We start from the raw sequence: 26,131 nt of genomic DNA, 5'->3' as shown, positions 1-26,131 counted from the left end.
AGGAACAGGCTGCACCTGCGGGAATGGTTCCCAGGAAAACATGAGGCCCCCACTTAGGAACGGCTCCCTCTGCCCCCTTCAGGAAGGTAAAGAATCAGGGGCTACCCAACGTCTGTTGACCTCAAGAACCATCACCTCACTGATTCAGGATCAGGAAGCTGCTTCAGCAACAACCTCTCCACACCCATAAAGCCCAACCCTGGATGCCAGAAGACAGCAGCCCCAGCATCCCAGTGTCTCCCCAGCCATGCTGGACCGGCCAGCAACAAGCCATATTCCCAAGACCACAGGACTGACACAACCTGTTGTCTAACCAGGACTTCAGAGGCAAAGGAATGTGAAAAATACAGAAAAATGCGTGCTCTGCCTTTTTGAAGATCAATCAACATACTCCATCCCACCCACAAGCTGAAGAAGAAAAATCACACGATCATATCCATGGCTGCATTTCTGCCCCACCCCCTGGGGACACTGACCGTGTCAGGGGGAAGGAGAGGAGCAGAGAGAGGTTGGGAGAGAGGCAAGGTGGCATGGGGACAGCAGCTGAGACTGGAATTGGTGTTCTAGGACTGGGTTAAGGTGTAGGAAGCGGCCAAATGTAAACAAAAAAGCCGCACCTTCCAAGAAAGACTATGACCTCAGGCACAGGGTCATAAGGGTAGGGGGCCGGTGGCCCTGAAAGACTGCCCTTTGTGCCAGCCCCCAGGGTTAACGGAGAACCCTACAGTCCTGGCCCAGCACCATCAGCTCCCCGTGACCTGCCCTTTTCCTCTCCTCTCCGCCAAACCCCCCTCTCCCACCCACTCCGCATCCCTGCCCCCCATCCTGAGCTGCAGCCCGGTGAGGGAAGCCGCTGTGTGCCATGCAAGCTTGCAGCTTGCATCCTCCCCACTTTCTTTGTTCAAAGACACAACTGCTCACCAAGTCACGTGCCCGCCGGGCTGCACAGATGTCCAGAGATGACTTTCAATGCGGCCATCAGGAGGGAGCACCTTTTTATAACTTTGCCGGCTGGGCTCCCTGGCCTCCCATGACCCTGGTTCATCAGGCCTCCCCAAAGCCACGGGGTGTCAAAAACTTTAAGGCTGGGGTGCCTGGGTGGCTCAGTCAGCTAAGCATCTGATGCTTGGGTTCGGCTCAGGTCAGGATCTCAGGGTTGTAGTAAGATCCCACCACAACGGGGTTCGGCTCAGCGTGGGGTTGGCTTGGGATTGTCTCCCTCTTCCTGTCCCACCCCTTCTGCAACCCCTCCCTCCCCATCCCGCTCACGGGCTCATGCACTCTGTCTCTCTCTTAAATAAATTTTAAAAATCTTAAAAAAAGAAAACTTGAAGGCCAAAAGCCTTGCCATTGAGCGTAATGGGGGCACTGAACAGCCCACCCGCCTATCCCCGAGACCAGCCACTGCTGGGATCACCATGAGTCCCTGAGTTAGAGATTTGGCCAACTCCGTCACTGCAGACCAACCTGCCCAGATCTGGCTCAGCTCTAGCACCAGGGCCTTCCCCTTTCAACACTCTGGGACTAGGGAGAAGGGACGCTTAGACTTCCTGTCTCTCTGCCAACGCCCTCACAGGGAGCTTCTGCCCTGAGGCACAGATCAGACCATGTAAAAGGCTAGCCGTGTGTGAATTAATGAAGTGAAACAAAGCTACACGCCCCTTCTCAAAGTCCTCCGGACACTCAGAGCCTCCTTCCCTTAAGTCAGAAGCCCCATTCCCCTGCGAAGAAGAAAAAAAGAAAAGAAAATGTAAGATCTGTGCCCAGTCTTAGTTCCAGTGGGCCCCTACCCTACGCCTGCTGCAGGGCAACCCACCCCGGACAACACAGGAGGGGGGTGTGGGAAGGGGCTCCTGCCCACTGGCATCCTGCTTTCCTAGGCCAGTGCCTTCACTGTCTGCTTGTTCTGCACCCCGTGGTGCTTTCCCTGGCTGGCACATGGTGGACAGAATGCTCACATCGCCCCTTAGTCCTAACAAGGCCCTGTCCCCGTGACAGAGCTTGTCTCTAACAAGCAGGACTCTGCTGACCATGCGGTGCATGGACCCCTCTCCCTTCCACAACACAAGGCAGTTAGGAGGGGTGAGTGGGACAGGCAAACAAGAAGCTTGGGAATCATGTACACACACACACACACACACACACGCACACAAGCACACAGCCCCAGCAACTGCCAGGGATGGTGCCTGTGCCAGCCCCACCTGAGCTCATCAGCCATAGGAGGGGCGGGCCTGCAGGCTATCAGCCACGTGTAGGGCCTGGAGGGGAAGAGGGAGGGAGGAGAGCCGTCTGCTCTTAAGGCAGGTCTGGAGGTGAACCACACCTCCCCGTACTCCATACCTGGACTTTGAGCAGCCTTGGTCCCAGGCGCCAGGAGTGAACACAGCGATCTGCCTGCCCGGACTCCAGGTATGTGCCTTTCTTCTCCAAAAAGAGAGGGAGATTCAGCACCGAGGCCAACCTGACTCATTTAACCCTTTGTCCTCAGCTTTTCCACCTGTCCTGGGGGCTAGAAGTCAAAGCAGAGAGAAAGGGGAGGAGGCCGGAGATGAAAGAGGTGGTCTCAGGACCACAGACCCTGGAGGTCAGCGCTTTAAGAGAATGAAATCTGTGTCCCTCAGTGCACAGATGAGAGAACCAAGGTCTGGGGGGGGGGAGCAGGGAGAGGGATTTGGAAGAGGCTTGCCTGAGGTCACAGAGTCTTGGGAAGGGAATGGACACAGAACCGAGGCCTCCTGCCTCCCAGCACAGAGCCCAGAGCCTGGCCCTGAGTGCTACCCCTGGCCCCTCTTCACCCATGCTGGGCCCTTCCCAGGCTGCCAGGAATCCAGGGGTGGGGGCTGTGGCTGGGTTCTATTTCACTGGATCTGGGTGGAGGAGATGAAACAATCCGAAGGCACTTGTCAAGGATCGGGGGAGGGAGGCAGTGGGGTGAGCTACTGAGGCAAAATGCTTTTGAGGAGGCTCAGGCTTCACCTGCTGTCCCCTCTCCCTTCCCTGAGCTGGGCTTAAGATAGGAGGGAGAGAGTAAGTCAGTGAAGTGGAAACGGGAGTTTGCCAAGGTTTCAGGATCTCTCTGCCTCCAGAGCCCTTGGGAACAAAGAAAGATATTTGAGTCAATCTGAAGGGAGAATACACGGGAGAGACCTATGAATAAGGCAGAGCTGGCTGGAGCACTCCCATGTACACAGGCAAGTACACACGCATACACACACGCCCCCCCCCCCGCCAAGTCTGGAGCCCCAGGGACCCTCCCCTCCACCTTCGAGCAGGAAAGAAAGAGCTAAAGAAGTGGGCTGGTGAGGGTGCCCAGGAAAAAAGGAATGAGACGCAGACTCAGCCCCACACCACTGGTGGTGTGATTCAGAGAGTATTCAAAGGGAGAAGAGCTTGAACAAGAAGCCTGAGTGCCTGCCTTTTGCTCAATCCCAGGCCTGTCCAGGTTTGTCTGGAACCCTCTCTGGGTTCCAGAACACCAGAAGGAGCAGATGTGAAAAGGGTCTTAAATCTATGAAGTAGCGATATAGGGTTAAGAGTTTGGGACTGTGGGGGCATCTGGGTGGCTCAGTGGATTAAGCCTCTGCTTTCAGCTCAGGTCATGGTCTCAGAGTCCTGGGATCGAGCCCTGCATCGGGCTCTCTGCTCAGTGGGGAGCCTGCTTCCCCCTCCCTCTCTGCCTGCTGCTCTGTCTGCTTGTGCTCTCTTGCTCTCTCTCTCTCTCTCTGTCAAATAAATAAATAATATCTTTAAGAAAAAAAAAAAAAAGAGTTTGGGACTGTGGAGCTACAAGCCCAGGTTCAAAGCCACTGGGTTCAAACCCACGTTCCACCAGTGGATTCTTCAGGTTCTGTGACCTTAAGCAAATCCCTGAACCTCTCCAGCACCACAGTAAGAGTACCCTCTGCACAGAACCACTGAGAAAATGTAACAAATAAGCTTAAAGTTGTTATTATTATATCCCTGTCATACAGATGGGACAACTGAGGCCTGTAGAGGAAAGGGTAGCACAATAGCAGTTTCCAGTCAGTAAGCAGGCATTCTAGATTCTGGTCCTGAGTGATGACCGAGGCCCCCAGTGTGCTCTCCAAGTCAGTAACCTCCTCTGTGGGGCCCAGCCAAAAACCCTATAGGATGCACTGAAATATATGTGCAGAAAGAGCCACAGCTCCGTGTCCTCAGCTGCCCCCAGGAAGTTGCTCGGAGGCCTAGTCCCTTCCACTGCCATTTATAGACAGACCAGTGCCCGGGACGCACCGCCCGCTCCAGGTCTCAGCCAAGGAGAGGTCTGGCAACAGAGCCTACAGGAACCATGGGGAACAAAGGAGCCTGGCTTTTCCCATTAACTTAAAATGCAACCTCAGGCAAATCATACGCCCTCTCTGGACTTTAGATATCCCTCCGCATTTGAACCCCATGAGGTATATGGAGTTAGGAATCCAGGTCCCTTCCTCCAGGAAGTCCTCCCTGACCTCTGCACCAGTGCCACAGAGTCTCCTCTGTTTTGCCCCTCCATGGTAACACTGTTTATAATTGCTCACCTGCTTACTTGTCTGTTTCACTAACTGGCCCACACACAATAGTAGCTATTAAATGTGGGTTCCTGACATCAGGCAGCCTGAGGTCCAGGCCTGCTCTGACACTAGTATGACACAGCATGACGCTTGGGCAAGTTACTAACCTCTCTGTCTCTCCATTCACACATCATAAAATGTAAAATAATAGTATCTACCTCAGAGGGTTGTTAGGAGGAGTTTAAAAGACTTTATGTGTAATATAGGTGCATAGTAATCGCTCAATAAATATTAGCTGGTATTTATTTGATAAAGAAGGCTGTAACAGAGCAGATATTCAGTAACCTTGTTGAAGCGATTTTATTTGACCGTCACCGGCATAGTGCTTATTAAGTGCCCTGCACCATCCTAAGCATGTTACAAATCTCAACATATTTTATAGTTAAGGAAAACTGAAGCACAGAGAAGTTAATTAACTTGTCCAACATGGCACAGCTAGTAAGTGGTAGAGCCAGAATGCAAACCCAGGCAATCTGGCTCCAGGACCCATGTTTTTAATGAATGAATAAACATGCCTTTGCTTGGGGGGAGGAGTGGGAGAAACTTCAACTACCAAAGTTACTCAGTTCCCAACCCTGACCTCTTTCAGATTCTGGGAGCTCCTGGTTGGCAAGTAACATATCTGGGGTGTAAGTGAGGCTGGTTTGAAGCTAGAGGCAAACAGACAGCCACTGCCCCCACCATGTCACAAGTGATGTCCAGCCCCCTGCTGGCAGGAGGCCATGCAGTCGGCTTGACTCCCTGTGAAGAACCCAGGAGGACCCTGCACCCAGCACCCAGCCCTGGCCTGCCACCCCAATGTCCTTACTACACCACAGAAGGCTGGGGAGCCCAGGGCCTGATGGCCTCCACGCCTTTCAAGGGGCCCCCCAGCAGGCTCCAGCAGGGCCCAGAAACTGGAGCCAAAGCCAGCCGCCTCCTACAGTCGCCCGCTGAGCAGACCTCGGGGACCCTGGAGGACCTCAACTCCTACATTGACTTCTCACTGGAGAGCCTCAACCAGATGATTCTGGAACTGGACCCCACCTTCCAGCTGCTCCCCCCAGGAACTGGTAGCCCCTGGACTGAGCCCACCCAGAGCACTACCTCAAGGAAAAAGAAAGATGACGCTGAAGCCTTGGGTAAGGATCTGGGACACAGTGCCAGGAGGGGGTGCTTGGGAACCAGACATCATGAGGAAGAAGGACTTTTCTATCAGATCAGAGGAGACAATGTCCTGTTGGGAGGTGCTGTGCAGCCCTGAACAAGTTACTTAATCACTCTTTTCTTTCCTATATCAAAGAGATATATACAGGCTTCCCTCACTCTCCAATGCTATTTTTGTCCCTAAGTTTGGAAAAGTGATGAATACCTGTTTTATGGGATCTTTCAGGAACTTTAAATAAGCTATATGTATATGTATATATACACACATGTATATACGTGTATATATACATATACGTACTGAGAAAATGTAACAAGTAAACTTAAAGTTGTTATTATTATAACAACATATATATATACACATATGTGTATATATACATATACATATATACATATACATGTGTGTATATACATATACATATATACATATATGTGTGTATATACATATATATGTGTATATACATATATACGTGTGTGTGTATATATAAATGTCATACAATGCCATACATGTAAATAAGAGATCAAGAAATGTGAAGTCCCTGAACCTCACTGTTCTATAGTAGATCTCTTTAAGTCCTAACCTGGATCCCCTGAAACTTTCATAGGATTGCTCTCTGGGCCCCTGTCCCTTTTTAGGGGTTATCTCTCTGGAGAGCTGGAAGCAGTAGGGTTGGAAAGACACAGAATTCAGTCTGTTTAGGGCAGGACCCTGCTGTGGGTAAGCAGTGGTGTGCTGGTAAAAGTTTAACAACGAGCTCCATGCCGGGGTGCTAAAGGCTCCAGCTGGAAACATCTACCAAATTTCATGGGATAGGCTCTCTCACTGTGGCCAGTCTCAGGCTACCAGCATGATGTCACCAAACGTAGCACTGGAAAGAGATAACCTGTAGACGGCCATTACGGTATATACAGTATTTCTACCAAATAACCTCTGGCATATAGATCGTACTGGAGCACCTGACTGGCTCAGTCGGAAGAGAGTGTGACTCGTGTGGATCACGAGTTCAAGCCCCATGCTGAGGGTAGAGAATACTTAAATAAATAAAATTTTATTTTTTAAAAGATTTTATTTATTTATGTATGTATTTATTTGAAGGAAAGTGTGAGCACATGAGGATACAAGGAAAGGGAGGGGCAGAGGGAGAAAATCTCAAGCAGACTCCATGCTGAGCGTAGCTCAGTCTCACGACCCTGAGATCATGACTTGAGCGGAAACCAAGAGTCGGACACTCAACTAACTGAGCCAGCCAGTGCCCCCCAAAAGAAATAAAACTTGAAAAAAAAAAGAATCCAGGTAATAGCAGCATCTAGTTAAATAACTGGTATATGATGAATTGTATTTATTACTTTTGTTTTTATTGTAAGTTATTTCATTGTAGACTTATGTAATTTAATTTTTAATAACATCTGAGTTTAGAAATCAGCTGGACAAAATCCTAAAAATTTAACAGTCTGCTCTTACGAGCTGGTACAAGTCGACTTCAATACACCACTGCATCCAAGGGAGTCTAGAAATCTCTACATCTGGTGTCAGTTTCTCAAACAAAGGGTTTCAGGTATATTCTGAGGATGAGGGTCAAGGAGCAGCAGTCCCAACAGACAGGCTAGAAGACTGAGGTCTCCGGGATTTTAAAGGATCAGCATGGATTAAGGGGTACAATGAGGATCAGTGATAGGGTCCATGAGAATTTCCACTTACTGAGATCTTATAATATCCAGACTCTGCTAAGCACCCTACAGGAGAACATTCAATCCTCCCAACCTATCCCCATGAAATATTTCATCACCATTTTAGAGATGGAAAAAACTGAGGCTGACAGACTTCAGTAAGGAGTAAGTCTAGCCTAATCACTGGAGGTGGGCAAACCTTTTTTTTTTTTTTTTTAGATTTTATTTATTTATTTGACGGAGATCACAAGCAGGCAGAGAGGCAGGCAGAGAGAGAGAGGAGGAAGCAGGCTTCCTGCTGAGCAGAGAGCCCGATGCAGGGCTGGATCCCAGAACCCTGGGATCATGACCTGAGCCGAAGACAGAGGCTTTAACCCACTGAGCCACCCAAGCGCCCCTGAGGTGGGCAAACCTCATACAAGCTAGTGACCTCACTCCTCTGTTTCATATTCTTCATCAGTAATACAGAGATGAGTTCTTACCTCCATGAGGTTTGCAGGGTTTAAAAGAAATAACACTTGGGTGTTTATCAGAAATCCTGACATGCTGTTAGTCATTATAAATGGTAACTGTTTTCATTAAACACTGGGGTGGCATTTAGGACCCGCCCCAGGGGAAGCTCAGGGACTGGGGTGGAGGTGAGCCCAGCACCCAGGTCCTTTGGTGCCCCCCCCCCGTTCCCAGTCTCCGCCCTGCCTTCTGCCCCTCCCACTGAGCATTGCCTGCCAGGGCTGTTGAAAGAACCACCTCTACCCCCCAAGATCTTCCTGCCTCTTGAGGCCAGTCACAGGCATGTCTCTGCAGGGAAGATGGCTTGGGTCTAATTATCACTGGCAGGAGCAAGCTCAGGGCTTTAATGTTCATGCCCCAATGTAGGGGTTCCACACACTCAGGGCCTGCAGGGGCAAGACCAGCCTCTGTGGAGCATCCACATGTACGGGGTGGAGATGTGAACAACATCCTCTTCCTCCAAGGGGCCAGTGGTCAGTAATCTGTGTCCCCTGATGCTCTGGACGCAACCTGCCATAGTGGGGAGGTGTCCACCTGACTCTGGGTGGCAGAGGGGTTCGGGGGGTGAGCGAGAAGCCAACAGTGGTCAGAGAGCCCTGATGAAGCCCCCTAGTTCTGCCCTAGCATCTTCTGATGCAATAAGAAAATCCTCTCCTCTAACCTCTGCCTGAATGGCAGTGACACCTGGGAATTCACCACATCCTGAGACAGCCAGCGCAGTCAGCTCCCCTGACTGCGTTCCTTGTGATACCTAATAGCGTGTCACTGTGATGGGTGGCGCCTGTCCCAGGCATCTGAACCTGCCAAAACTCTCCCCTCAGACCACCACTACCGGTGACAGAGAGCTTGCCAGCCCATGGCAGCGTAACTCGTTCTGGGCACCGTGATGAGCTTTCACTGGGCCAAACATATCCAAATGTGTGGGACGCCCTCCCTTCGCCTCTCATCCTTCCTTCTCTTGGGGTGTCAAAGGGAAGGTGTTCTATAATTGTGGTGCTAGCAGATGTTCTCTGTTTCTCTTTGTCCTCACTTGGCAAAATTAAAAATTAAGCATTGGCGATCCTATGTTTCTCCCTCCCTTAAATATATATAGATAGATTTTGTAGTGCGTGATCTCAGCCTCTGCCTGAGAAGGAAACAGCAGTAGCCTCATTTTACAGAAACCAAAGTGAGGCTCAGGGAGAAGAAGTAATGATCCAGGGTTACACAGCCAGTGGGTCGTAGGTCAGGCCCCAAAGCCTTGGATTTTGGCCTCCAAAGTCTGTGTTCTTGCCTTTCTCTCTCTTTTTTGGAGCCAGTTTCCTGCCCTCCGGAGCTTCGAAGAACAGATCTGTTTGGAGGCAGCCTTCAGGCTCCTCTTCTGGGGCTCCCCCTCCCCCAGTGCTCACAAACCTCCCCCCAGTTTCCCTGCCCCTGCCTCTTGCTTACCTTCCTTCAGACTGACCCTGGGGGGCTCCCAACCCACAGGGAGAATGGCTATTCCAAGCAAACACCATATCCGTCTCTGCCACTCCCTCCCCTCCCCATCTTTGGAACAGGCACCCACATTTCATTTTCCAGCAATTTTCCAGCAATTTCTGCCAGGCAAGGCTGTTTGCCAATTCCAAGGGAAGGGTGTTTAATAACTGTCTCTCTGCCCCCCGCCCACGTGCCCCTTCCACCAGCCCAGCCTGGCGCTGGCGCCTACATCCACCCAGCACTGCTGGGACTTGCCCCACGGGCTTGTAAACAGCGGCTGCACCCAGGTGAGGGTGTGCGGGGGCCTCCACCTCCCCTAGCCACATGCACCTCGGGGCAGCAGGGAGAGGTGACTCACGGCTCCAGGACTTCTTCCTTCCTCCCTTCCCACCCTGCTCTGCTTGTTCAGTCCCCCTGAGCAAGGCCTTTGGTCAATGTTGGGACCTGGTAAGCAGGAGGCCCAGAGCTTCACCACGAGGAGATACCCTCCCCCAAAGCAGCCAAGCACCTTTTCAGAACACAAGGCCTTGGGAAAGTATCCTGAGGAGTCCTTTGTCCTGGAAGAGGCCCTCCAAACACAGCACAGGAGCAGGAGTCAGATTCATCAACTCTGGCTGTGTGGCATCGGATCACTCCCTTAACCTTTCTGAGCCTTGATTTCTCATCTATTATATGGAATTCATAATATTTTCTAGTTCAATAGAGTTGTTGTGGGAGTTAAATGAGCTAGTACAGGTAACATGTTTGCAACAGTGCTGGCACACAGCACTCAGTAAATACCAGCCTTAAAAATTCTGCAGTAAATGCCAGCCCCATTGCCACATTTCTCTGAGCCTCAGTTTCCTCCTGAGGAATGTTGGCATTGGGCATAAGGGCCGAGAGGATTATGGGTAAAAACACGATGAAGTCCTATAAAAATAGAAGTTGTGCTTGCCAACCTTCCAGAAGAATCCACCCCATTCCAAGACCTCTACTCTCTCAGAACCCACAACACATTGTGCTAAATAGTCTTTTCTTACCCTTGGCAGAGGGACTCCCTTCTTAGCTGGACAGTGTCAACCTCTGGCCAATACTGGCCTCAAAAAGCAAGCAGGCAGGAGGAGTTCTCCAAAGCTCACCATGGGCCAGGATCCAGGCACCATTCATCAGTGTCTTTTATCCTTACCACAACCTCAGGAGGTTAGCTTTAGATCCCCACTTTGCAGATGAGAAAACTGAGGCTCACAGTGTCTAGGAAAGTTACCTGATGCCTCTTGGCGGGAAAGTGCAAAACGAGGACTCACACCCAGGTTTGTCTGATGGCAAAGCCAGGCCTGTTCCTACACCCCTTGGAACAGCATGCCCGGGTCAGCCTGCCAGCCCCCCCTCATCTGATGTAATCCTCCACCCCCACCCTAGCCTAAGCAGGCTCAGACAGAAGCAGTAACCGCCAGCAGGCTCTGAGGTCCTACCCAGGAGCGGGCTGGGGCAGGCAGGGATTCCACAGAGTAGGAGGGAGTTGGTTCATGGCCAAAGCCCAAGGGGGATGGGAGGCTGGCAGACAGGGGCTGAAGGTGCAGTTTCCTGCTGACTTTGCCCCAGTTTCCATCCTCGGAAGCCAGAGACAGGACTCGACAGGTCTCTAGGAGGGAAGCTAGGTTGCCCCCATCTTCTCCCACTTTTGCTGGAACAGCACCAAGGACAGTTCCCCTCCCCCAGGTCAAGAGGCGGGGTGTCCATACTCACCATGGGGAAAACCACAGGGTACCCCACTCCAGGGAGGAGCAAGTTCTCAGAACAAGAGCCCTGGGTGCCCACACAGGGGAATAGAAGCAGCATTGGAGTGAGTCACCACCCTGGGCCGTGTTTGATAACCATCAACTGCATACCAGCTAACAGCATGGCCTGGGAGGTCCACAGCTGGATAGTATAGCAAACCCTGGCCTCTGGGAGCCCCTGCTCTAAAGCAGAGTTCTCAGACTCTAAAGTGCTCTCAGATGCCAGGGAGTCGAGCTAAAATGCAGATTCTGCTTCGGTGGGTCTGGGGTAGAAACAGATTCTGCACATCTGACCAGCCCCCAGGTGACATGGCACTGCTGGGCAGGGGTCCCCGACCTGTGGCTTGGTGCCCAGTGGAATCGGCTGGGGAACTAAACCAGCCTGATGTCTGGGTCCACACTGGAGATTCTGGTCTATTTGCCGCAGAGGGTAGCCTGAGTATCGAGACTTTGAAAAGCTCATCGGGTGATTCTAGTGTGCAAACAAGCATGAAAACCCCTCTGTGCCTTGATTGTAGGCACAGATGTAGAAACAGCCTTCACCAGCCCTGAACAATGGAGCCATCAGAAGATGTGACTGGCACCCTCTATAAACAGTTCTTTCAACCTGGGGAGGGGGACATTCACACAGTAAAGGATTTGCTATTTTTAAAGTATTTACTGTGTGCCAAGAACAGTGCTATGCCACCTGCATTCATCTCGTTTCATCCTTACTTACCAAGAGACTGGATACAGTCAGCCCCGTTCAAGGGTGTGAAAGCTGAGGCTCTCGTTGGTGAAGTCGTTTGGCCAAGTGCTCTAATAGTAAGTAGCAGAACCAGATCTGAAACCCAGACCTATCCCAAGCCTGTGTTTATTCCACTGCATCCCCCCACCAGAAGGAGGAATCACAAGGAGGGTGACTTTGGAACTGTGCCTAGAAGGGGGAGCCGGGTGCTAATCCTAACCCAGCAAACTTGTCCTCTCTTGGAGCCTTGGTTTCCTCTTCTGCCTAAAGAAGGGGAAACCAGAGGTTCTGGAAAACTCTTCCAGAATTCTTGTTCTGGCAGTCCAGGCTCCTGGGTTTCACCAGTGCTCTGCTCTCTCCCCAGACATAAAGTACATCGAGGTGAGCTCCACCAGATCAAGGGGTCCTGATGGCCCCCAGTGCTGCTCCAACTCATCTGCCACCCCGCCCTTTGGCTCCCCACGCAGTGGTGGCCTCCTCCTTTCCAGAGACATCCCTCGAGAGACCCGAAGCAGCAGTGAGAGCCTCATCTTCTCTGGGAGCCAGGGCAGGGGGCACCAACGCACCCCTCCTCCTTCAGGGGCTCCCTCTTCCCATCCTTCACCCTCTCCCAGCATCTCCATCCCCTGCATGAGGAGCAAGGCCTCGGGCTCCCACGGCTTGGGATCCCCACTGGCGGCTTCTCCGGGCTTGGAGAAGGGGCTGGCCCCACAGCGAAGCAGCCGGATCTCTGTGCTATCAGCCAGCCCAGTGTCCGATGGCAGCTATGTGTTCGGAAGGTAGGTCGCTCCCACTATAGCTTCTGATATTGTCTCTGCAACATACACACTCACACTCAGGCACACACCCTAAAATCCGACAGGCACCCTGTTCTAGCTGAGCAAAATCAGGGTGCACACCCAGAACAAAAGAGTGAATATTCTCTTTTATGCCATCAGAGCCATTTGGACCTCAAGCTTTCCTTAAGCACTTAAGACGATAACTCAATATACAAAATTGTTGATTTATGCTGACCTCTTCAGTAGGAGAATGGTTACATTCATGAGGCTCACCTGTATCCTTTCCAGCACTCATACAACCAATCTCAAAGAGGGGATTTTTTTCTCTTCTTTTTTTCTTTTAAAGATTTTATTTATTTATTTGACAGAGAAAGATCACAAGTAGGCAGAAAGGCAGGCAGAGAAAGAAGGGCTTTTTTTTAAAGGTCAAAACACAGGGATGTAAGTACAATTTGGAGGCCTAGGGTAAACCATTAAGGAAAGAAAAGCCTCCTTCCTTCTTCCCTAGCAGGAGGGAGGCAAGCTTGCCTGGGCATTATTTGTTGCTAGCAAAACCTAGCAGGAAGGAGGGGAAACTGCAGTTTGCTGGCCTCACAGTAGAGCTGCACACACACACATACACCCAACCTGCGCATGAGGACCACACCACAGGACCTCTGTCCCCCACACTGACTACAAAGCCGATGTGCCAAGGCAGTCCTTGGCAAGGAGGCCAGGATTCCACAGCCATGGCCGTTGGCATGGGCCTCCAAGCTCAGAGGAAAGTCTGGCTGGATGCAGAGCTGGCCTCCTCCTCTTCCTCCAGCTGGGGAGTTCCCTCTGCATCCGCCATGGACGTGGTCCAGCCAGCGTGCAGGGCTCTTGCGAATTTCGGGTACTTGCGTGATAGCTCAGTCAGACCTGCCCGGCTGGGAAGGCAGAGGGAATCCAGTCCAGCCTAAGCCCACATGACCTGCAGAGGATCAGCTCATTAGCTACTTTAAATGACCAAAGACTCTGCAGTACAGGGACATTTCTGCATCCTTCAGCATCCCTTGGGGATGAGGTGGCCATGTACTTTGCTCTGGGCTGTGGGGGATGGAGTATGCAATATTCATTTTAACCAGAGCTGTGGGCACCCAAATCAATAGATTCCGGAGCCTGGCTCTGGCTCCTGCGTGTGCACTGACACCCTAATACCCTGCCTGTCTGGTGTCTTCCTTGCAGCAGCCAGTCCCTCATCCACTCCAGCGTTTCCAGCCATCAGTCATCTTCTAGATCCTTGGAAAGCCCAGCCAGCTCTTCCTCCAGCCTCCACAGCCTGGGCCAAGTGTCCCTGTGTACAAGAGCCAGCGACTCTCAGGTCCCCGGCAATCCCACCCCAAACATGGGCCAACCCAGAACAACTCATTCCCCGCCAGCGGCCAAGGAGCATGCCAGCAGCTGTCCGCCATCCATCACCAACTCCATGGTGGACATACCCATCGTGCTGATCAATGGCTGTCCAGAACCGGGGTCTCCCCCCACCCAGCAGATCCCAGGACACCAGGACTTTGTCCGACCTGGGGCCACTTCTTCCAGCAACTCTTGTCCAGCCACCAGGAGCCACAGCCAGACCCTGCCAGATGCCTCTCTCACCACACCCTCGGAGGGTATGTTGTAAACCAGTCCTTCAGCCCTTGTGAGGTTTGGCTTGGAGGCAAAGACAAAGCATCAGTGGGTTTCTGCAACAGCAGGTCCATGTGCTGAATACCTACTGTGTGCCAGGCAGTTTGCCAAAGAGTAGAGACAGAGATGGAAACAGCTTCAAGAGAGACAAATACCAAGGATCACTATAGAGTAGAATAAACACAGAAGTAGAGGTATCCTAAGTCTTATGGGGCCACAAAGGAAGGGGTGATCTTTTTAGTCTAAACAACTCCTTGGAATTTTTTACTCCTTGGAGGAAGCGACATCTGTGTTGGATCTGGAAAAGCGGATCAAATGTCTAGAGCCAGAGCAAGATAGGAGGGGCCTTCCGAGCAGAGGGAACAAGTTCATGGTCATGGAGGTGTAGAAGGACAAGCATGTTCAAGGAATGACTGGAGTGTTGGGTGTGGGATGAACTGGTTGAGAAATCTGGAGCCAGATTGGGAAAGGTCTTGAACACCAAGCTAAAGGATGGATTTTCCCTATTAGACTGCGGGGTGGGGGGTGAGGAGGGGTCTAGCAGGGAGTCTCAAACAGGAAAGTGATGGGGTCAGAGGTATACATTTAATAGATCACCCCAGCAGCTGGCAGTTGACTTGCAGGGCCCGGCCTGGACAGGGAGATCAGCTTTGTTTTGATTTTCCTCATGAAGTGGTCCAGACAAGCTGTAACGGGGGCCTGCACCAGGGCAGGGCAGGGCGGAGGGGAGAAGACAGAGCCAGGAGACCCTCGGGATATGAAAACAGCAGGCTTGATGACTAACCCAAGAGAGGGAGAAAGAGAAGGAGAGTCAGTTCTACCTCTGACGTTCGTGGATGACGAGTACACAGAGAGCCGACGGAGACAATGCATTCCAATTCAGACAGCTAAAAACCACAAAGCAGAAAACACCCTCCTTCCCGTAGTCTGTGACTACAGGCATCCAAAAAGAACAAAACCAGCCAGAACCCAAAGCAGTAAACACAGAGGCTCAGGCTTAGCACCCGCAGGGTACACGTCTCCAGAGTAGAGCATCCCCCACCACTGGCAGAGCCCCAGGGACACTGTCCCCCATCCCCCGTCGCTCAGCCACAAGCATCAGGGTGACTCCTAGGGGTGTGAGGTTCAGTCTGGCCCGCACTGCCATGCAGGAAGCCATCCATGTCAATGGCAAGACAGGTGTGCCTTTGAATCTGCTCTGATCGTTTTCCCAGGACAAATCATTTGCAGATTTTAGTACTTTTTTTTTTTTTTTAAATAATGAGTTACTCTCAGCTGGCCACAACACATCTTTTCAAGGTGCCAAAATTGAGAACCACTGTTCTCTGCCTTAGGGACCTGGGGAGATGACCATTGTGTCATGGCAGAGAGCACATTTACTTAGTCCGGTGATATTCCCATCCTGGTTTGGTGATGCCCCGGGATATCACTAATTATACCCTGGGGTCTTATCAAATTCCACAAGCTGTTCTCAAAACAAAATCCACCCTAATTGCCTAGGCTATTGGAACGTCAAAAACCCTCAGAGACTGCTTAGTACACTCAGTCCCCTCTGGGCTTTAGAAGCAAGACTGTTGTCCCAAATCAGAGTCAGGAATCCTGTCTCCTGACTTCCGCTCAGGCTCATTCAACAAAATCTGCCGCCTTTCTTTCCTCAAACTTTTCTTTCATTTTCTTCTCCAAACTTAATATGCACCCCAAAGACCCTTGTAGGATTCTTAAGGGGGAAAAGAGGGTAAAACCAAACACGATGCCTCTCAGAATCCCTTGTCTCTTCTTTCCATCCGCACCAGACAACACAAGGTTTGAGAAACTGTTTCTCATTAAACTGAGATTTTATCTGTTTGTGATTCATTACCAAGGATACAAGGGGAGACTCCTAGGTCCTAGATGTGCCAAGCCCTGAATTCTTCTGTTGGATTTTGCCTCTTGTAGGCAGATGGAGATACAATGGGGTTGGGATAGGGTAGGATGGGTTGAATGGGACCACTGGGTAGAGGTGGGTGAAGGGTGTCTCAACTCCCCTCTGTCCAGCCTAAAGTGTTCCCCCTCTCTGTCTCCAGGTCCCACCAGGGACATGCAGCCCACCATGAAGTTTGTGATGGACACATCTAAATACTGGTTTAAGCCAAGCATCACCCGGGAACAAGGTAAAAGGAAGTGCTGTGTTTCAAGGGATGAGGGATCCAGGAGTCAAGTCTGGGTCTTGTACCTTGTATCAGGTAGATGGGGCCCCGGGTCACGGTAGGGGAGGGAATGGCAAATGGTAGATCCAGGGAAGGGGGATATCGTGCAAACCTCATGTCCTGAGGAAATAGGGGCCGCAGCAGGAAGGGTGGAGATTAGACAACAGGAAGGACTTCCTGGGAACACAAGGTGATTCTGTAATGTCTGTTCTATGAAGATTCTATGGGGCTGGGGGACAGGGGGTGTCCCCTGCAGGTGGGGGTGGGTGGCTAATTCTCTCTGACTCAAGGATTGTTCTAGCAATCGAGCTGCTGAGGAAAGAGGAGCCCGGGGCTTTCGTCGTGAGGGACAGTTCTTCCTACCGAGGCTCATTTGGCCTTGCCTTGAAGGTCCAAGAGGCCGCTGCTCCTGCCGCAAACCGGTCAGGTATGCACCCGCCTCTTTATTCAAGGCCTCGCAGAGGCAAGGGGCGGTGGTAGGTTCTAGTCCTAGCTCCCCCGCTACCTTGCAGCGGGCCCGCAAGGACTCCTAGGAGGAGGGCCCACCTCCGTGCTCTTCCAGCTGCCTTCCTGCACCAAGGTTCCGTAAGGAACTCCTTCCACGGCAAGCCTGAGCCTCCTCTGCCTCCGGGAGTCCCCAGATTCCCTGCTCTGCTCTCATGGGGGCAAGAGGAGGGAGTTCCCAGCCCCTCTTCAGGATGCTCTCCTCCGCACCCCACCCCGCTGTCCAGACCAGCCTTATTGTGAGGGAAACTGATGTGGTAATAACGTGTGTGTCCCAGCTTGTCACATGTATGCGAGGGTTTCTCACGTGTGACAGCTTATCGAGGGTATGCCCTGGCTTATTCCACGTGCATGATAGCTTATCACATATGTGCTGGTTTTTTCACACTTGTGATAGCTTATCCCATGTTTTCCCGTGGTCTCGCATATGCAACACACATCTCTGGGGCGTCCCTCCTGCCCTGGGATACCTCGCTGGGGAAAGAGGTATAATGAAATGTACTATAATGAAAGATCATTATAGTACAAGGTACCTAAGTTACAACCCCTCCCCAAGCCCCCAGGGTATAGCTCTCCTGTAACAAAAGGGTCAGGTAAACGGGTCTCCAAGAGTTAGTTAATGACAGCCTGCCACACCCCCTCCAGAGCAAAGACAAAAACCCCAACTTTGTGCTCTCTACACTTTGCCGCTCTGGTTAAATCAGAATGTGAGATCTGGAGCAGGGCTGGTTTGCAAGGAAGCCTGGCCAACAAGCCCAGAGAGGAGGAAGCCATGGGCTGGTGAAGAAGAGCAGAGGGGAATGGTTTCCCTCCAGGGCCAACCAGCTCCAGTAAGGACCATCTGGTGGAGAATAACAGCCCCTGGGAAGGACTAGGTAGACAGAGAGAGCGATCAGGCTGATGGATTAAGATTTCATCCCAGTAGTTGTTGGGACCATCCCCGGGAGCCCTTGAGACCAAGAGAAAGTTCTCCTAAAAGGAGAATTACTGGATGCAGAAGCCTTGGAGCAAACATGTTGGGACCTCCTTTGTGGGAGGCCTTGAAGATAGGGTCCCACCTAGCAGTCCCACCCCGAGGCAGGTGACGAACCAGTTAACCTCTGGGTACACCTGGAGGAGGCGGGTCAGGGAATGAGTGGGTCAGTGTTCGTCGAACACTGGGCTCTGGAACTCCCATCCACATGCACTCTTTCCTCTGTCCTTGTCCAGGTGAGGACAACAGCGACCTCATCCGCCACTTCCTCATCGAGTCTTCTGCCAAAGGGGTGCATCTCAAAGGAGCAGACGAGGAACCCTACTTTGGTGAGCCTCTCCAGCCTGAAGACCTCTGGGGGTGGGGGGCGCTCTTCTGCAGTGGGAGACTGGTCTGGGGAAAGCCTTCTCACACAGGGCTATCTGTTTTCTTGCAGGGAGCCTCTCTGCCTTTGTGTGCCAGCATTCCATCATGGCCCTGGCCCTGCCCTGCAAACTCACCATCCCACAGAAAGGTGGGTCTGGGCCCCAAAGAGGCAACACCAGAGCACCGGAAAGACTCCTAGTGGTCACGTCCCACCTTATTTATAGATTAGTGTCACAATTAAAAGTGAATTGCCTAGCATCCGCTAGCATTTCCACTTCCTGGCCTGAGAATTTGAGACTGTCGACCTCTGTGAACCTCTGTTTCCTCCTCTATGAAATGGAGACAGCCGTCATCATACTTACTGACTGGATTGGCTGGGGGTTAAAAGAGCTGGTCCAGGCAAGGCTCTTATCACAGAGTATATATTTGATAAACAGGAGCCTTCTTCGAGAGGATGAAAGAAGCATAAAGCAGCCAGTTTGGAGAGGGCAGGGTTTTTTCCTCCCAGGTCCAGCCTTTACTGGGCGCTCCCTCGTTCACACGTCCCTTGTCCCTCGCCACAACTGTGTCAAATAGGTGTTGTCCCCATTTCACGGATGAGAAAAGGAGAGCTCGTGGAGCTGAGTAACTTGCCCAAAGACACACAGATCAGACCCCAAACGAAGATCTGGAAGCCCCATCCAGAGCCCCCAGCCCCGCCATACCAGCAGCCAGAGTAGATGATCTCTGAGTGTCCAGGAGAAGCAGCTGAGGGGTTCTGGGAGAGGACACAGAGCAGGGGGATCCCCCGGTGTGGGGATGGGGAAAGCCTCCCTATGTTCCACAAAGAAAGGTGTGGGTTTGGGGTGGGCTCTGAAAGAAGGATCAGAGACATCTGAGGACCAAGTGACGGCCCAGTCCTGGGGCTGGAGGAGTATGGAGGGGAAGGAGGGATCAAAAGGCTTGTAAGTCAGGCCTCTGGGGAGCCTCAAGTGGCCCTGTTTGTCTAATTAGGGTAATCACACCAGGTTTCTCAACGGCTTGCTTCCTGGGGGCGGAGGTGGGAGATGTTCAAAGGGATTAATGTTCCTTCATTCACTCCACCTCCCCCTCCACCCCCACCCCCCACCCCGGGCCTGTTACTTTGCTTTGGCTCAGAATTGGGAGGTGGAGTCTCCTCGGACACTACAGACAGCCGGGCCTCCTGCCTGAAGAAATCTGCAGGTGAGCGGTGTGGGGGAGGCTCCAGGCTTGCCTGTGTCCCCGGAGGGTGCCTCCCAGCCCCCCACATACACATGTGCATGCACAGGTCCACACATGTTCCCACGCCAGCTCTGTTTCTTCGTCCTTAAAGAGGTGCCCCGCGGTCCTCCCCGTCCCTATAAACCTAGAGGTGAGAGGCTGCAAGCCTGGGGGTGAGGGATGCAGGGGTGGTAAGAGGGGGGGATGGTGGGTTTAAACCCCATCCTGGACACACATGGGCATATATGTCACGTGCTGGGGTCTCTCTAGGGCAGGTTCTGAGGGACCTGCCCTAGAGGAGATCTCTGGGTCCGGGATCCTCTGTGGAGTGTCGGGTCCAAGTCTTGGGGGTTCCAACAGGGAAAAGGTTGCTCCTCTTCACAGCCAGACGCCAGGCACAGATCAGCGCTTGTCTGAGTGCCTCCACCCCATTCTTGTCTTTCACCTTCTCTTGACAATGAACCAGGGCCGCAGGGTGGGTGGAGGAGGTGGTGGCAGGGCCAAGCATGCTTCTGGACAGAAGGAAGATTTGCCTGGACATCCCTATACAGAGGGCAACAGCCCCTCCTTTACTCGGCCCCAGAGGGCCAGAGGCCAGAGCAATGCAGAGCAAGGTCCACTGGACTTGGCCTTGAATTTCAGTCACTTCCACAACTCCTGCCTGCCTGCCTGGTGGCTCAGAGGAATCCCTGATTCCTGAACAAGGAAGAGCCCAGACACCTGGCTCTGGGCAGAGGGAGGACCAGGGCTGGGGGAACACTTCCTGCCCCTGCATGGTGGATCCTGGCAAGGCCTGAGCACAGCGTTTACCTCCTACAGGCTGCCATGCCCTGTACCTGACCTCTGTGAGCGTGGAGACCCTGAGCGGAGCCCTGGCCGTGCGGAAGGCCATCTCAACCACCTTTGAGAGGGATGTCCTCCCCACACCCACTGTGGTCCACTTCAAAGTCACTGATCAAGGCATCACCCTGACCGATGTCCAGAGGAAGTAAGGGACTTCCCTTGCCCTGGGGCTGCTGGGCGGGGCAGGGGGATCTGGAGGGGATAGCTGAGATGGCTGTGGATCACTAATGAAGGTACGATCCAGGATCCTGGACTCCATATGGTCGGTGGCTTGCTGAGTGACTCCAGAAAAGTTCTCTGCCCTCTCTGGGCCTCATGCCAATGACCTGCTTCCCCTTCCCTGAAACTGAAGGAGATGGAATTTACCAGTATTCGTTGGGCACTGGTTAAATCGGCATCCCCTGATGGAACGACCGCAGAAGGCCAGACTCTGGCTGCCCACTGGGACACAGTGGATGGAATCCCTCCTTCCCAGGGCCCAGGGCTTCCCAGTCTAGCAGGCGCCTGGTCCTGGGCTGGAGGAACAATAGACGAGCAAGAAAGACATCATTCCCATCCTCAAGCCGTTAAATGACACCGTGGGCAGAGGGCGGAGAGAGGGCAAAAAACCTAAATACCTAAGACACAAGGCAGAGTCATTCCATGAAAAGACAGAAGTTCAGGGCACCTGGATGGCTCAGTCCGTTAAGAGTCTGCCTTTGGGCTCGGATCATGATCTCGGGGTCCTGGGATCCAGCTCAGCGGGGAGTCTGCTTCTCCCTCTCCCTCTACCCCTCCGCTTGAGTTCTCTCTTTCTCTCTCTCAAATGAATAAAAAAATTTAAAAAAAAAAAAAAAAAAAAGGAAGGGCACCTGGGTGGCTCAGTGGGTTAAAGCCTCTGTCTTTGGCTCAGGTCATGATCCCAGAGTCCTGGGATCGAGCCCCACATCAGGCTCTCTGCTCAGCAGCGAGCCTGCTTCCCCACCCCCCCTCTCTCTGCCTGCCTCTCTGCCTACTTGTGATCTCTGTCTGTCAAATAAATAAATAAAATCTTTTTTTTTTTTTTAAGAAAAAAGGAAAGAAAAGAGAGAAGTGTAAACATGTGCCCCAGGGCCCAGTAGTGGGAAAGTATGTGCCAGGCTGTAGAGCGGGGCATCTAAACTTTGGGAGAGCTGGAGATGGTGGAGGTAGGACATGGCACTGGGACAAACTCTCACCAGCTGTCCTTCTCTTCCAGGGTGTTTTTCCGGCGCCATTACCCCCTCACTACCCTCCGCTTCTGTGGCATGGACCCCGAGCAACGGAAGTAAGTTCAAGGCTGGGCCAAACTCAAAAAGCCATCCAGGACCCAGCTGCCCACTGAAGTTTCTTGCTGACTCTGGGACTGGGGTCACAGACAAAGCCTGTGAACCTGGAGTGGCCAGGAACAACAGGATGAAGGGAGGGGACCCGGTGGGGCGTGGCCACAGCTGGCCATGATCTACAGCTGCTCAGCCAGAGTCCTGTGGAATGCAGAGAAGCCTCAGTACTCATTCCTGTCCATCTTCCTTTCCCACAGGTGGCAAAAGTACTGCAAGCCTTCCTGGTAAGGCCTTCCTGTGCCCTGTCAGTCACCCTGAAAGGTCTCCCTGGGCCAGAAACAGGGACCCAACAAGAGGAGGAACTCGGGGAAGGAGAGAGGCCCTATCCTGACCTTAAGAGAGTCTGTGGTTTTGATGGGGGTGGCACAGGTCCTCAGAGATCCTCCAGTCTGAAGGGGGAGACATGAGCCTGGGAGCCCTTGGTCTTAGGTAGGAGGCACAGGCTCTAATCTCAAGGAGCCTTCACTGATGGGGATGCTGCAGTCTGATGGTCAAAACACATCCTTGCCCTCAGGAAGCTTCTACTCTGATGAGGAATACATAGGTCCTGTCCTGAGGGAGCTCTCATTGAAAGGAGAGAAACCCAGGTCTTGAACTCAGGGATCTCCCAGTCTGACAGAGGAGGCGAGGAGGTCCATCCCACTCTCAGAGGGCTGGGGAAGGGGCAGGGCAGAGCACCGTACTGATCTCACCCCTCCCAGCCTCTCTGAGACCCACCACTTCACTCAGGCTATTTTCTCCCATCAGGATCTTCGGGTTTGTGGCCAAGAGCCAGACAGAGTCACAAGAGAATGTGTGCCACCTGTTTGCGGAGTACGACCCGGTCCAGCCAGCCTCCCAGGTCATCAGCCTCGTGCGTACCCTGCTGCAGGACACAGAAAGGATGTAGAGGAAGGGAGCTGCCCACGCACCTTCCCGGACATCCCAAGGGGGCTGGAACCCCTGAGCCGGAGCTAATCTATTGGACTGGAGGAGAGCGGTACCAAGTGAAATCCTGGAAACCCTATGACCATCAGCAGTGACCTTCATCCAGACCCAGCTGTCTCAGTTTCCTCAACCATAAAAAGAGGCCAATAGACAGGACCAGCTATGCTTCTCAGACTTTGATGAGACCTTAACAAGCTCCCTGCGATTCGGAAGCATGCCCTCATCTGAGGACCCCGCATGGAAACAACCTCTGAGGACGCCTGCCTCCGTCAGCTGGGACACTACCAACACAGCACAGAGTTAGAGACCTGCGGCTCTCTGTCATGGTGAACAGCAGGTGCTGGGTCAGGACCCATGGGCCCCTCACCCAAGGCTGACCTGGGAGAAATGATATGCAAGGATCGACCGAAGGATGGGTAGATGGACTCTATTCCCCTCCAGATCTGTTCCTTTCCCCATTCCCATAATGGCTTCTTGGGCAGCTCTTCCCAGGACAAAGCAGAATCTGTCTGCCCTGGACTCTTTAGGCCAATGTGGCCATGGTTGTCAGGGCAGTTTAGCAAGGGGGAACTTGTCCCCAAGATCAGAGACCACCCAGCTGCCCTCAAGTTCTTGAGGTCTAACCCCCACCACTGCAAATGAGGACCAGCCCCATCTTTTCTCTCAATTTTTTTGTAAGCAAGTGTCCCCCTGCACGCGTCACAAAGGCCCTCATGCTGTCTATGTAACCCACAGGAGGCAGGTAGGGGCAGGGAGACCCCCCATACACTCTCCGGAGCAGACACAAGGACCAGCTTTCTCTGGTTCTGCCTCAGTTCCAGACCTGCTGATTGCCCCCTACTCTCCAAAACACACACATAGACACAGAGAGAGGCCCAACAGGAGGGCATCTACTGCCCTTACAGCCACACGGGGGCAGCAGAGAGTCATGAATGCGTGCAGACAGCCAACTCAAGAAGTTTGTTGGAGAAGCTGGGCGGTCTTTCCCCCACCCCCACTTCCATCAAGATTCCCAAGAAGCTGGAATCATTTGTGCAACAGGTCTGGGGTCCTAGGTAAACCATACCGTGAGGATGGAAGAGGAGGCTCAGAGAAGAAGCCCACTTTTGTTCTACAAGGAGCAAGGGCCCGCCCCCTCCCAGCTGTAGGCCCTGCCACCCATCGTTATCATTATCTTTGGCCAAAGTTGGGTCTGACGGATTGTGATTTCAATCCAGGAAACCAAAACAGACTGAGGCTGCCCTGGGCTGGCGCGACTGGCTGAGAGAAGCCCACCCAGTCTGTGCTCAGGAACTGTCCCATCCCTGGAGAGTAGAAAGCACTAGACAGGTTCTCAAGGTCATATTCAGGAGGCGGACAGAGAGCCCCCCTTTTACCCATGGGTGCCTGTGTAGTTCCCGTGGAGAATAAAGCGTCTGTCTTGGCATAACAATCGGTTCTAAGACATTCAGGGCAGCCTGCTCAGAGGTGGAGACCTGAACAGAGAGGGGACCCGAGATGGCAGGCGGAGGCTGTGTCATAGAGAACACTCCCTCCAACACCCCTGGTCACAGCTGTACAGTCTGCACTGGCTTCCCTTCATAAACCCTTCCCTTCATAAACCATCTCTTCAAACCATTCCGTTGCCCCCGCATGGCCCAAAGAGGCGATTTTCTTCCTCATGACTCCCTGCTCGCCTTTCTGCCAGAAAGACAAGTTGAGATCTCCCCCATGTCCCAGAGCTGAAGGTGAGTCTGTGTGGCCTCCCTGTCAGGTTCCAAGTTCTCACTCGGGCTCCCTGAGGGCCAAGGAGAGGCAGGTAAAATACGGGCAGGAGTTGGGAAGAGTTTCGGAACCCAAATGAGCCCTGAGCTACCAGCTCAGCCCTAGAGAAATAGACAATGGCTTCCTCATCCTGCCCTGGGCCTCGGGGTTCTACCACCAGCTTCTGCCAGCCAGCAGTCCAAGTCTTGCCAAGTGGTATAAGAGGGGCCTCAGGAAATCTACTTTCCGAAGAGCCTTAGGAAGGAGAGCTGCTGCTTCTGTTTAAGCCGGGTTCTATGACTCAGTGGCAGGAGCTGCCCTGGAGGGCCTGCAAAGAGACCCTCCCAATGGCCTTGAATGGCTGTTGAGGAGACTTCCTCCCCTCCCACGACCAAACTTGAATTCCGCCCTCCCACCCCAGCCCCCTCGACCTGGCCATGGACCCAGTCCATGGAAGGTAATATCTCTGCTCCATTTACAACAGTTCATCTTTCCTCCAGGAAGATTTAACAAAGAACTTGACTTGGACTTTTGCCGATGGACAGAGCAGCCAGCCCAGCAAGGATATGGGGGGGGGGGGGGGGGCGGTGAGCAGAGGGGAGGAAGGACAGCCACCAAGCCTGGAGCCAGGAGGAGAGGAGTCTTCATACCCCAAGATGTTTCTGTTCAGGAAGTCCCAGGCCTTGGAGCCCTTGTTCTAAAGCCTCCCTCCCCAGTACCTTCTAATGTCACCCCTCCCAACTTTCTAGCTCTCCGCAACCCGCTGTCTACACACACATCCACCACCTGCCCAGTCCTCCCTCATCCTCCCCGCCCAGTTTCTCCTCTCCCTCATCTTTCTCCAACTCATTCCTTCTTGACCTTCCTGCCTCAAACCTGTCTTTTTTCCTTCTTTACAGAAAAACCTTCCTCCCTCTCCCTCTTGTCCCCCGTAATTTCCGCAGGTGGCTGGACCCACAGCAAAGCCTAGCTCGAGTCCATGGGAAGGAACAGAGGCAGCTACCTGCACTGCCAACCATTTTGCAAGCCTCCAATTGCCACCCTCTCTGAGCCCTGCCTCCTTTCTGGCTATAGAGTGACCTCCCCAGAAGGCTGAAACACCCTCACCCCTCTACCAAACCTCATCCCACCCCCTCTTCTGTCTGCCCATCTCTTCTCTTTCATCTTCTGCCTCCTGTCCTGGACTCTCAAGCTATCCAACAGGCCCAGGGCTTAGAGCCAGGACAGGCCTGGTAGGTGAAGGGCCCCCAACCTAGAGATTGGTGCTTTGCTTCATGCAACAAGGGTTTTCTGGCTGGATGCTTTGTTCATGTGAGCCAGGAAAACAGATCAGTACAACAGCTTTCTAACAGAGGTATGTGAGTGCCATGTGGGACTGGCAGGAAAAGTAGAAATAGGGAATGTAAACTTTATCCATTTGGAGGGAAAGAGGACAATATTCCCAAGGAGGTAACATTCGAGCTGGGTCTTCAAGAATGAAAAGGACTGGGGCGCCTGGGTGGCTCAGTGGGTTAAAGCCGCTGCCTTCGGCTCAGGTCATGATCCCAGGGTCCTGGGATGGAGCCCCACATCGGGCTCTCTGCTTAGCGGGGAGCCTGCTTCTTCCTCTCTCTCTGCCTGCCTCTCTGCCTACTTGTGATCTCTCTGTCAAATAAATAAATAAAATCTTTAAAAAAAAAAAAAAGAATGAAAAGGAGTTTAGCACACAAAGAAGTGGGGAAACCAGCTTTTATTGGGAGGCTCTTATGTGCTAAGTGCCATGTGAGGC

The 26,131-nt window shown here is 52.6% G+C and overlaps 1 protein-coding gene across 2 annotated transcripts; it reads left to right on the top strand.

Annotated features, from left to right (window-relative positions):
- The first annotated feature begins 2,295 nt into the window (after positions 1-2,295).
- Positions 2,296-26,047, top strand: TNS4 (tensin 4). Of its 2 annotated transcripts, XM_082705035.1 has the most exons (15): positions 2,316-2,409; positions 3,087-3,191; positions 5,161-5,692; positions 12,199-12,613; positions 13,820-14,244; positions 16,324-16,410; positions 16,748-16,873; positions 18,160-18,252; positions 18,360-18,437; positions 19,427-19,492; positions 20,330-20,498; positions 21,570-21,638; positions 21,891-21,917; positions 22,441-24,560; positions 24,616-26,047. In XM_082705035.1, exons 3-14 carry the CDS (start codon positions 5,254-5,256, stop codon positions 22,580-22,582), a joined length of 2,136 nt encoding a protein of 711 aa, XP_082561161.1. In that variant the 5' UTR covers positions 2,316-2,409; positions 3,087-3,191; positions 5,161-5,253; the 3' UTR covers positions 22,583-24,560; positions 24,616-26,047. The 2 variants fall into 2 exon arrangements, with proteins under 2 accessions (XP_082561160.1, XP_082561161.1); XM_082705034.1 differs by lacking the exon at positions 3,087-3,191 and having other exon boundaries at positions 2,296-2,409.
- Positions 26,048-26,131: the final 84 nt, after the last annotated feature.

The sequence above is a fragment of the Mustela nivalis genome (genome assembly GCF_964662115.1).
Source record: "Mustela nivalis genome assembly, chromosome: 17".
Classification (NCBI taxonomy): domain Eukaryota; kingdom Metazoa; phylum Chordata; class Mammalia; order Carnivora; family Mustelidae; genus Mustela; species Mustela nivalis.
The sequence above is the reverse complement of the archived record's forward strand: the minus strand, read 5'-3'. Positions and strand labels throughout refer to the sequence as shown.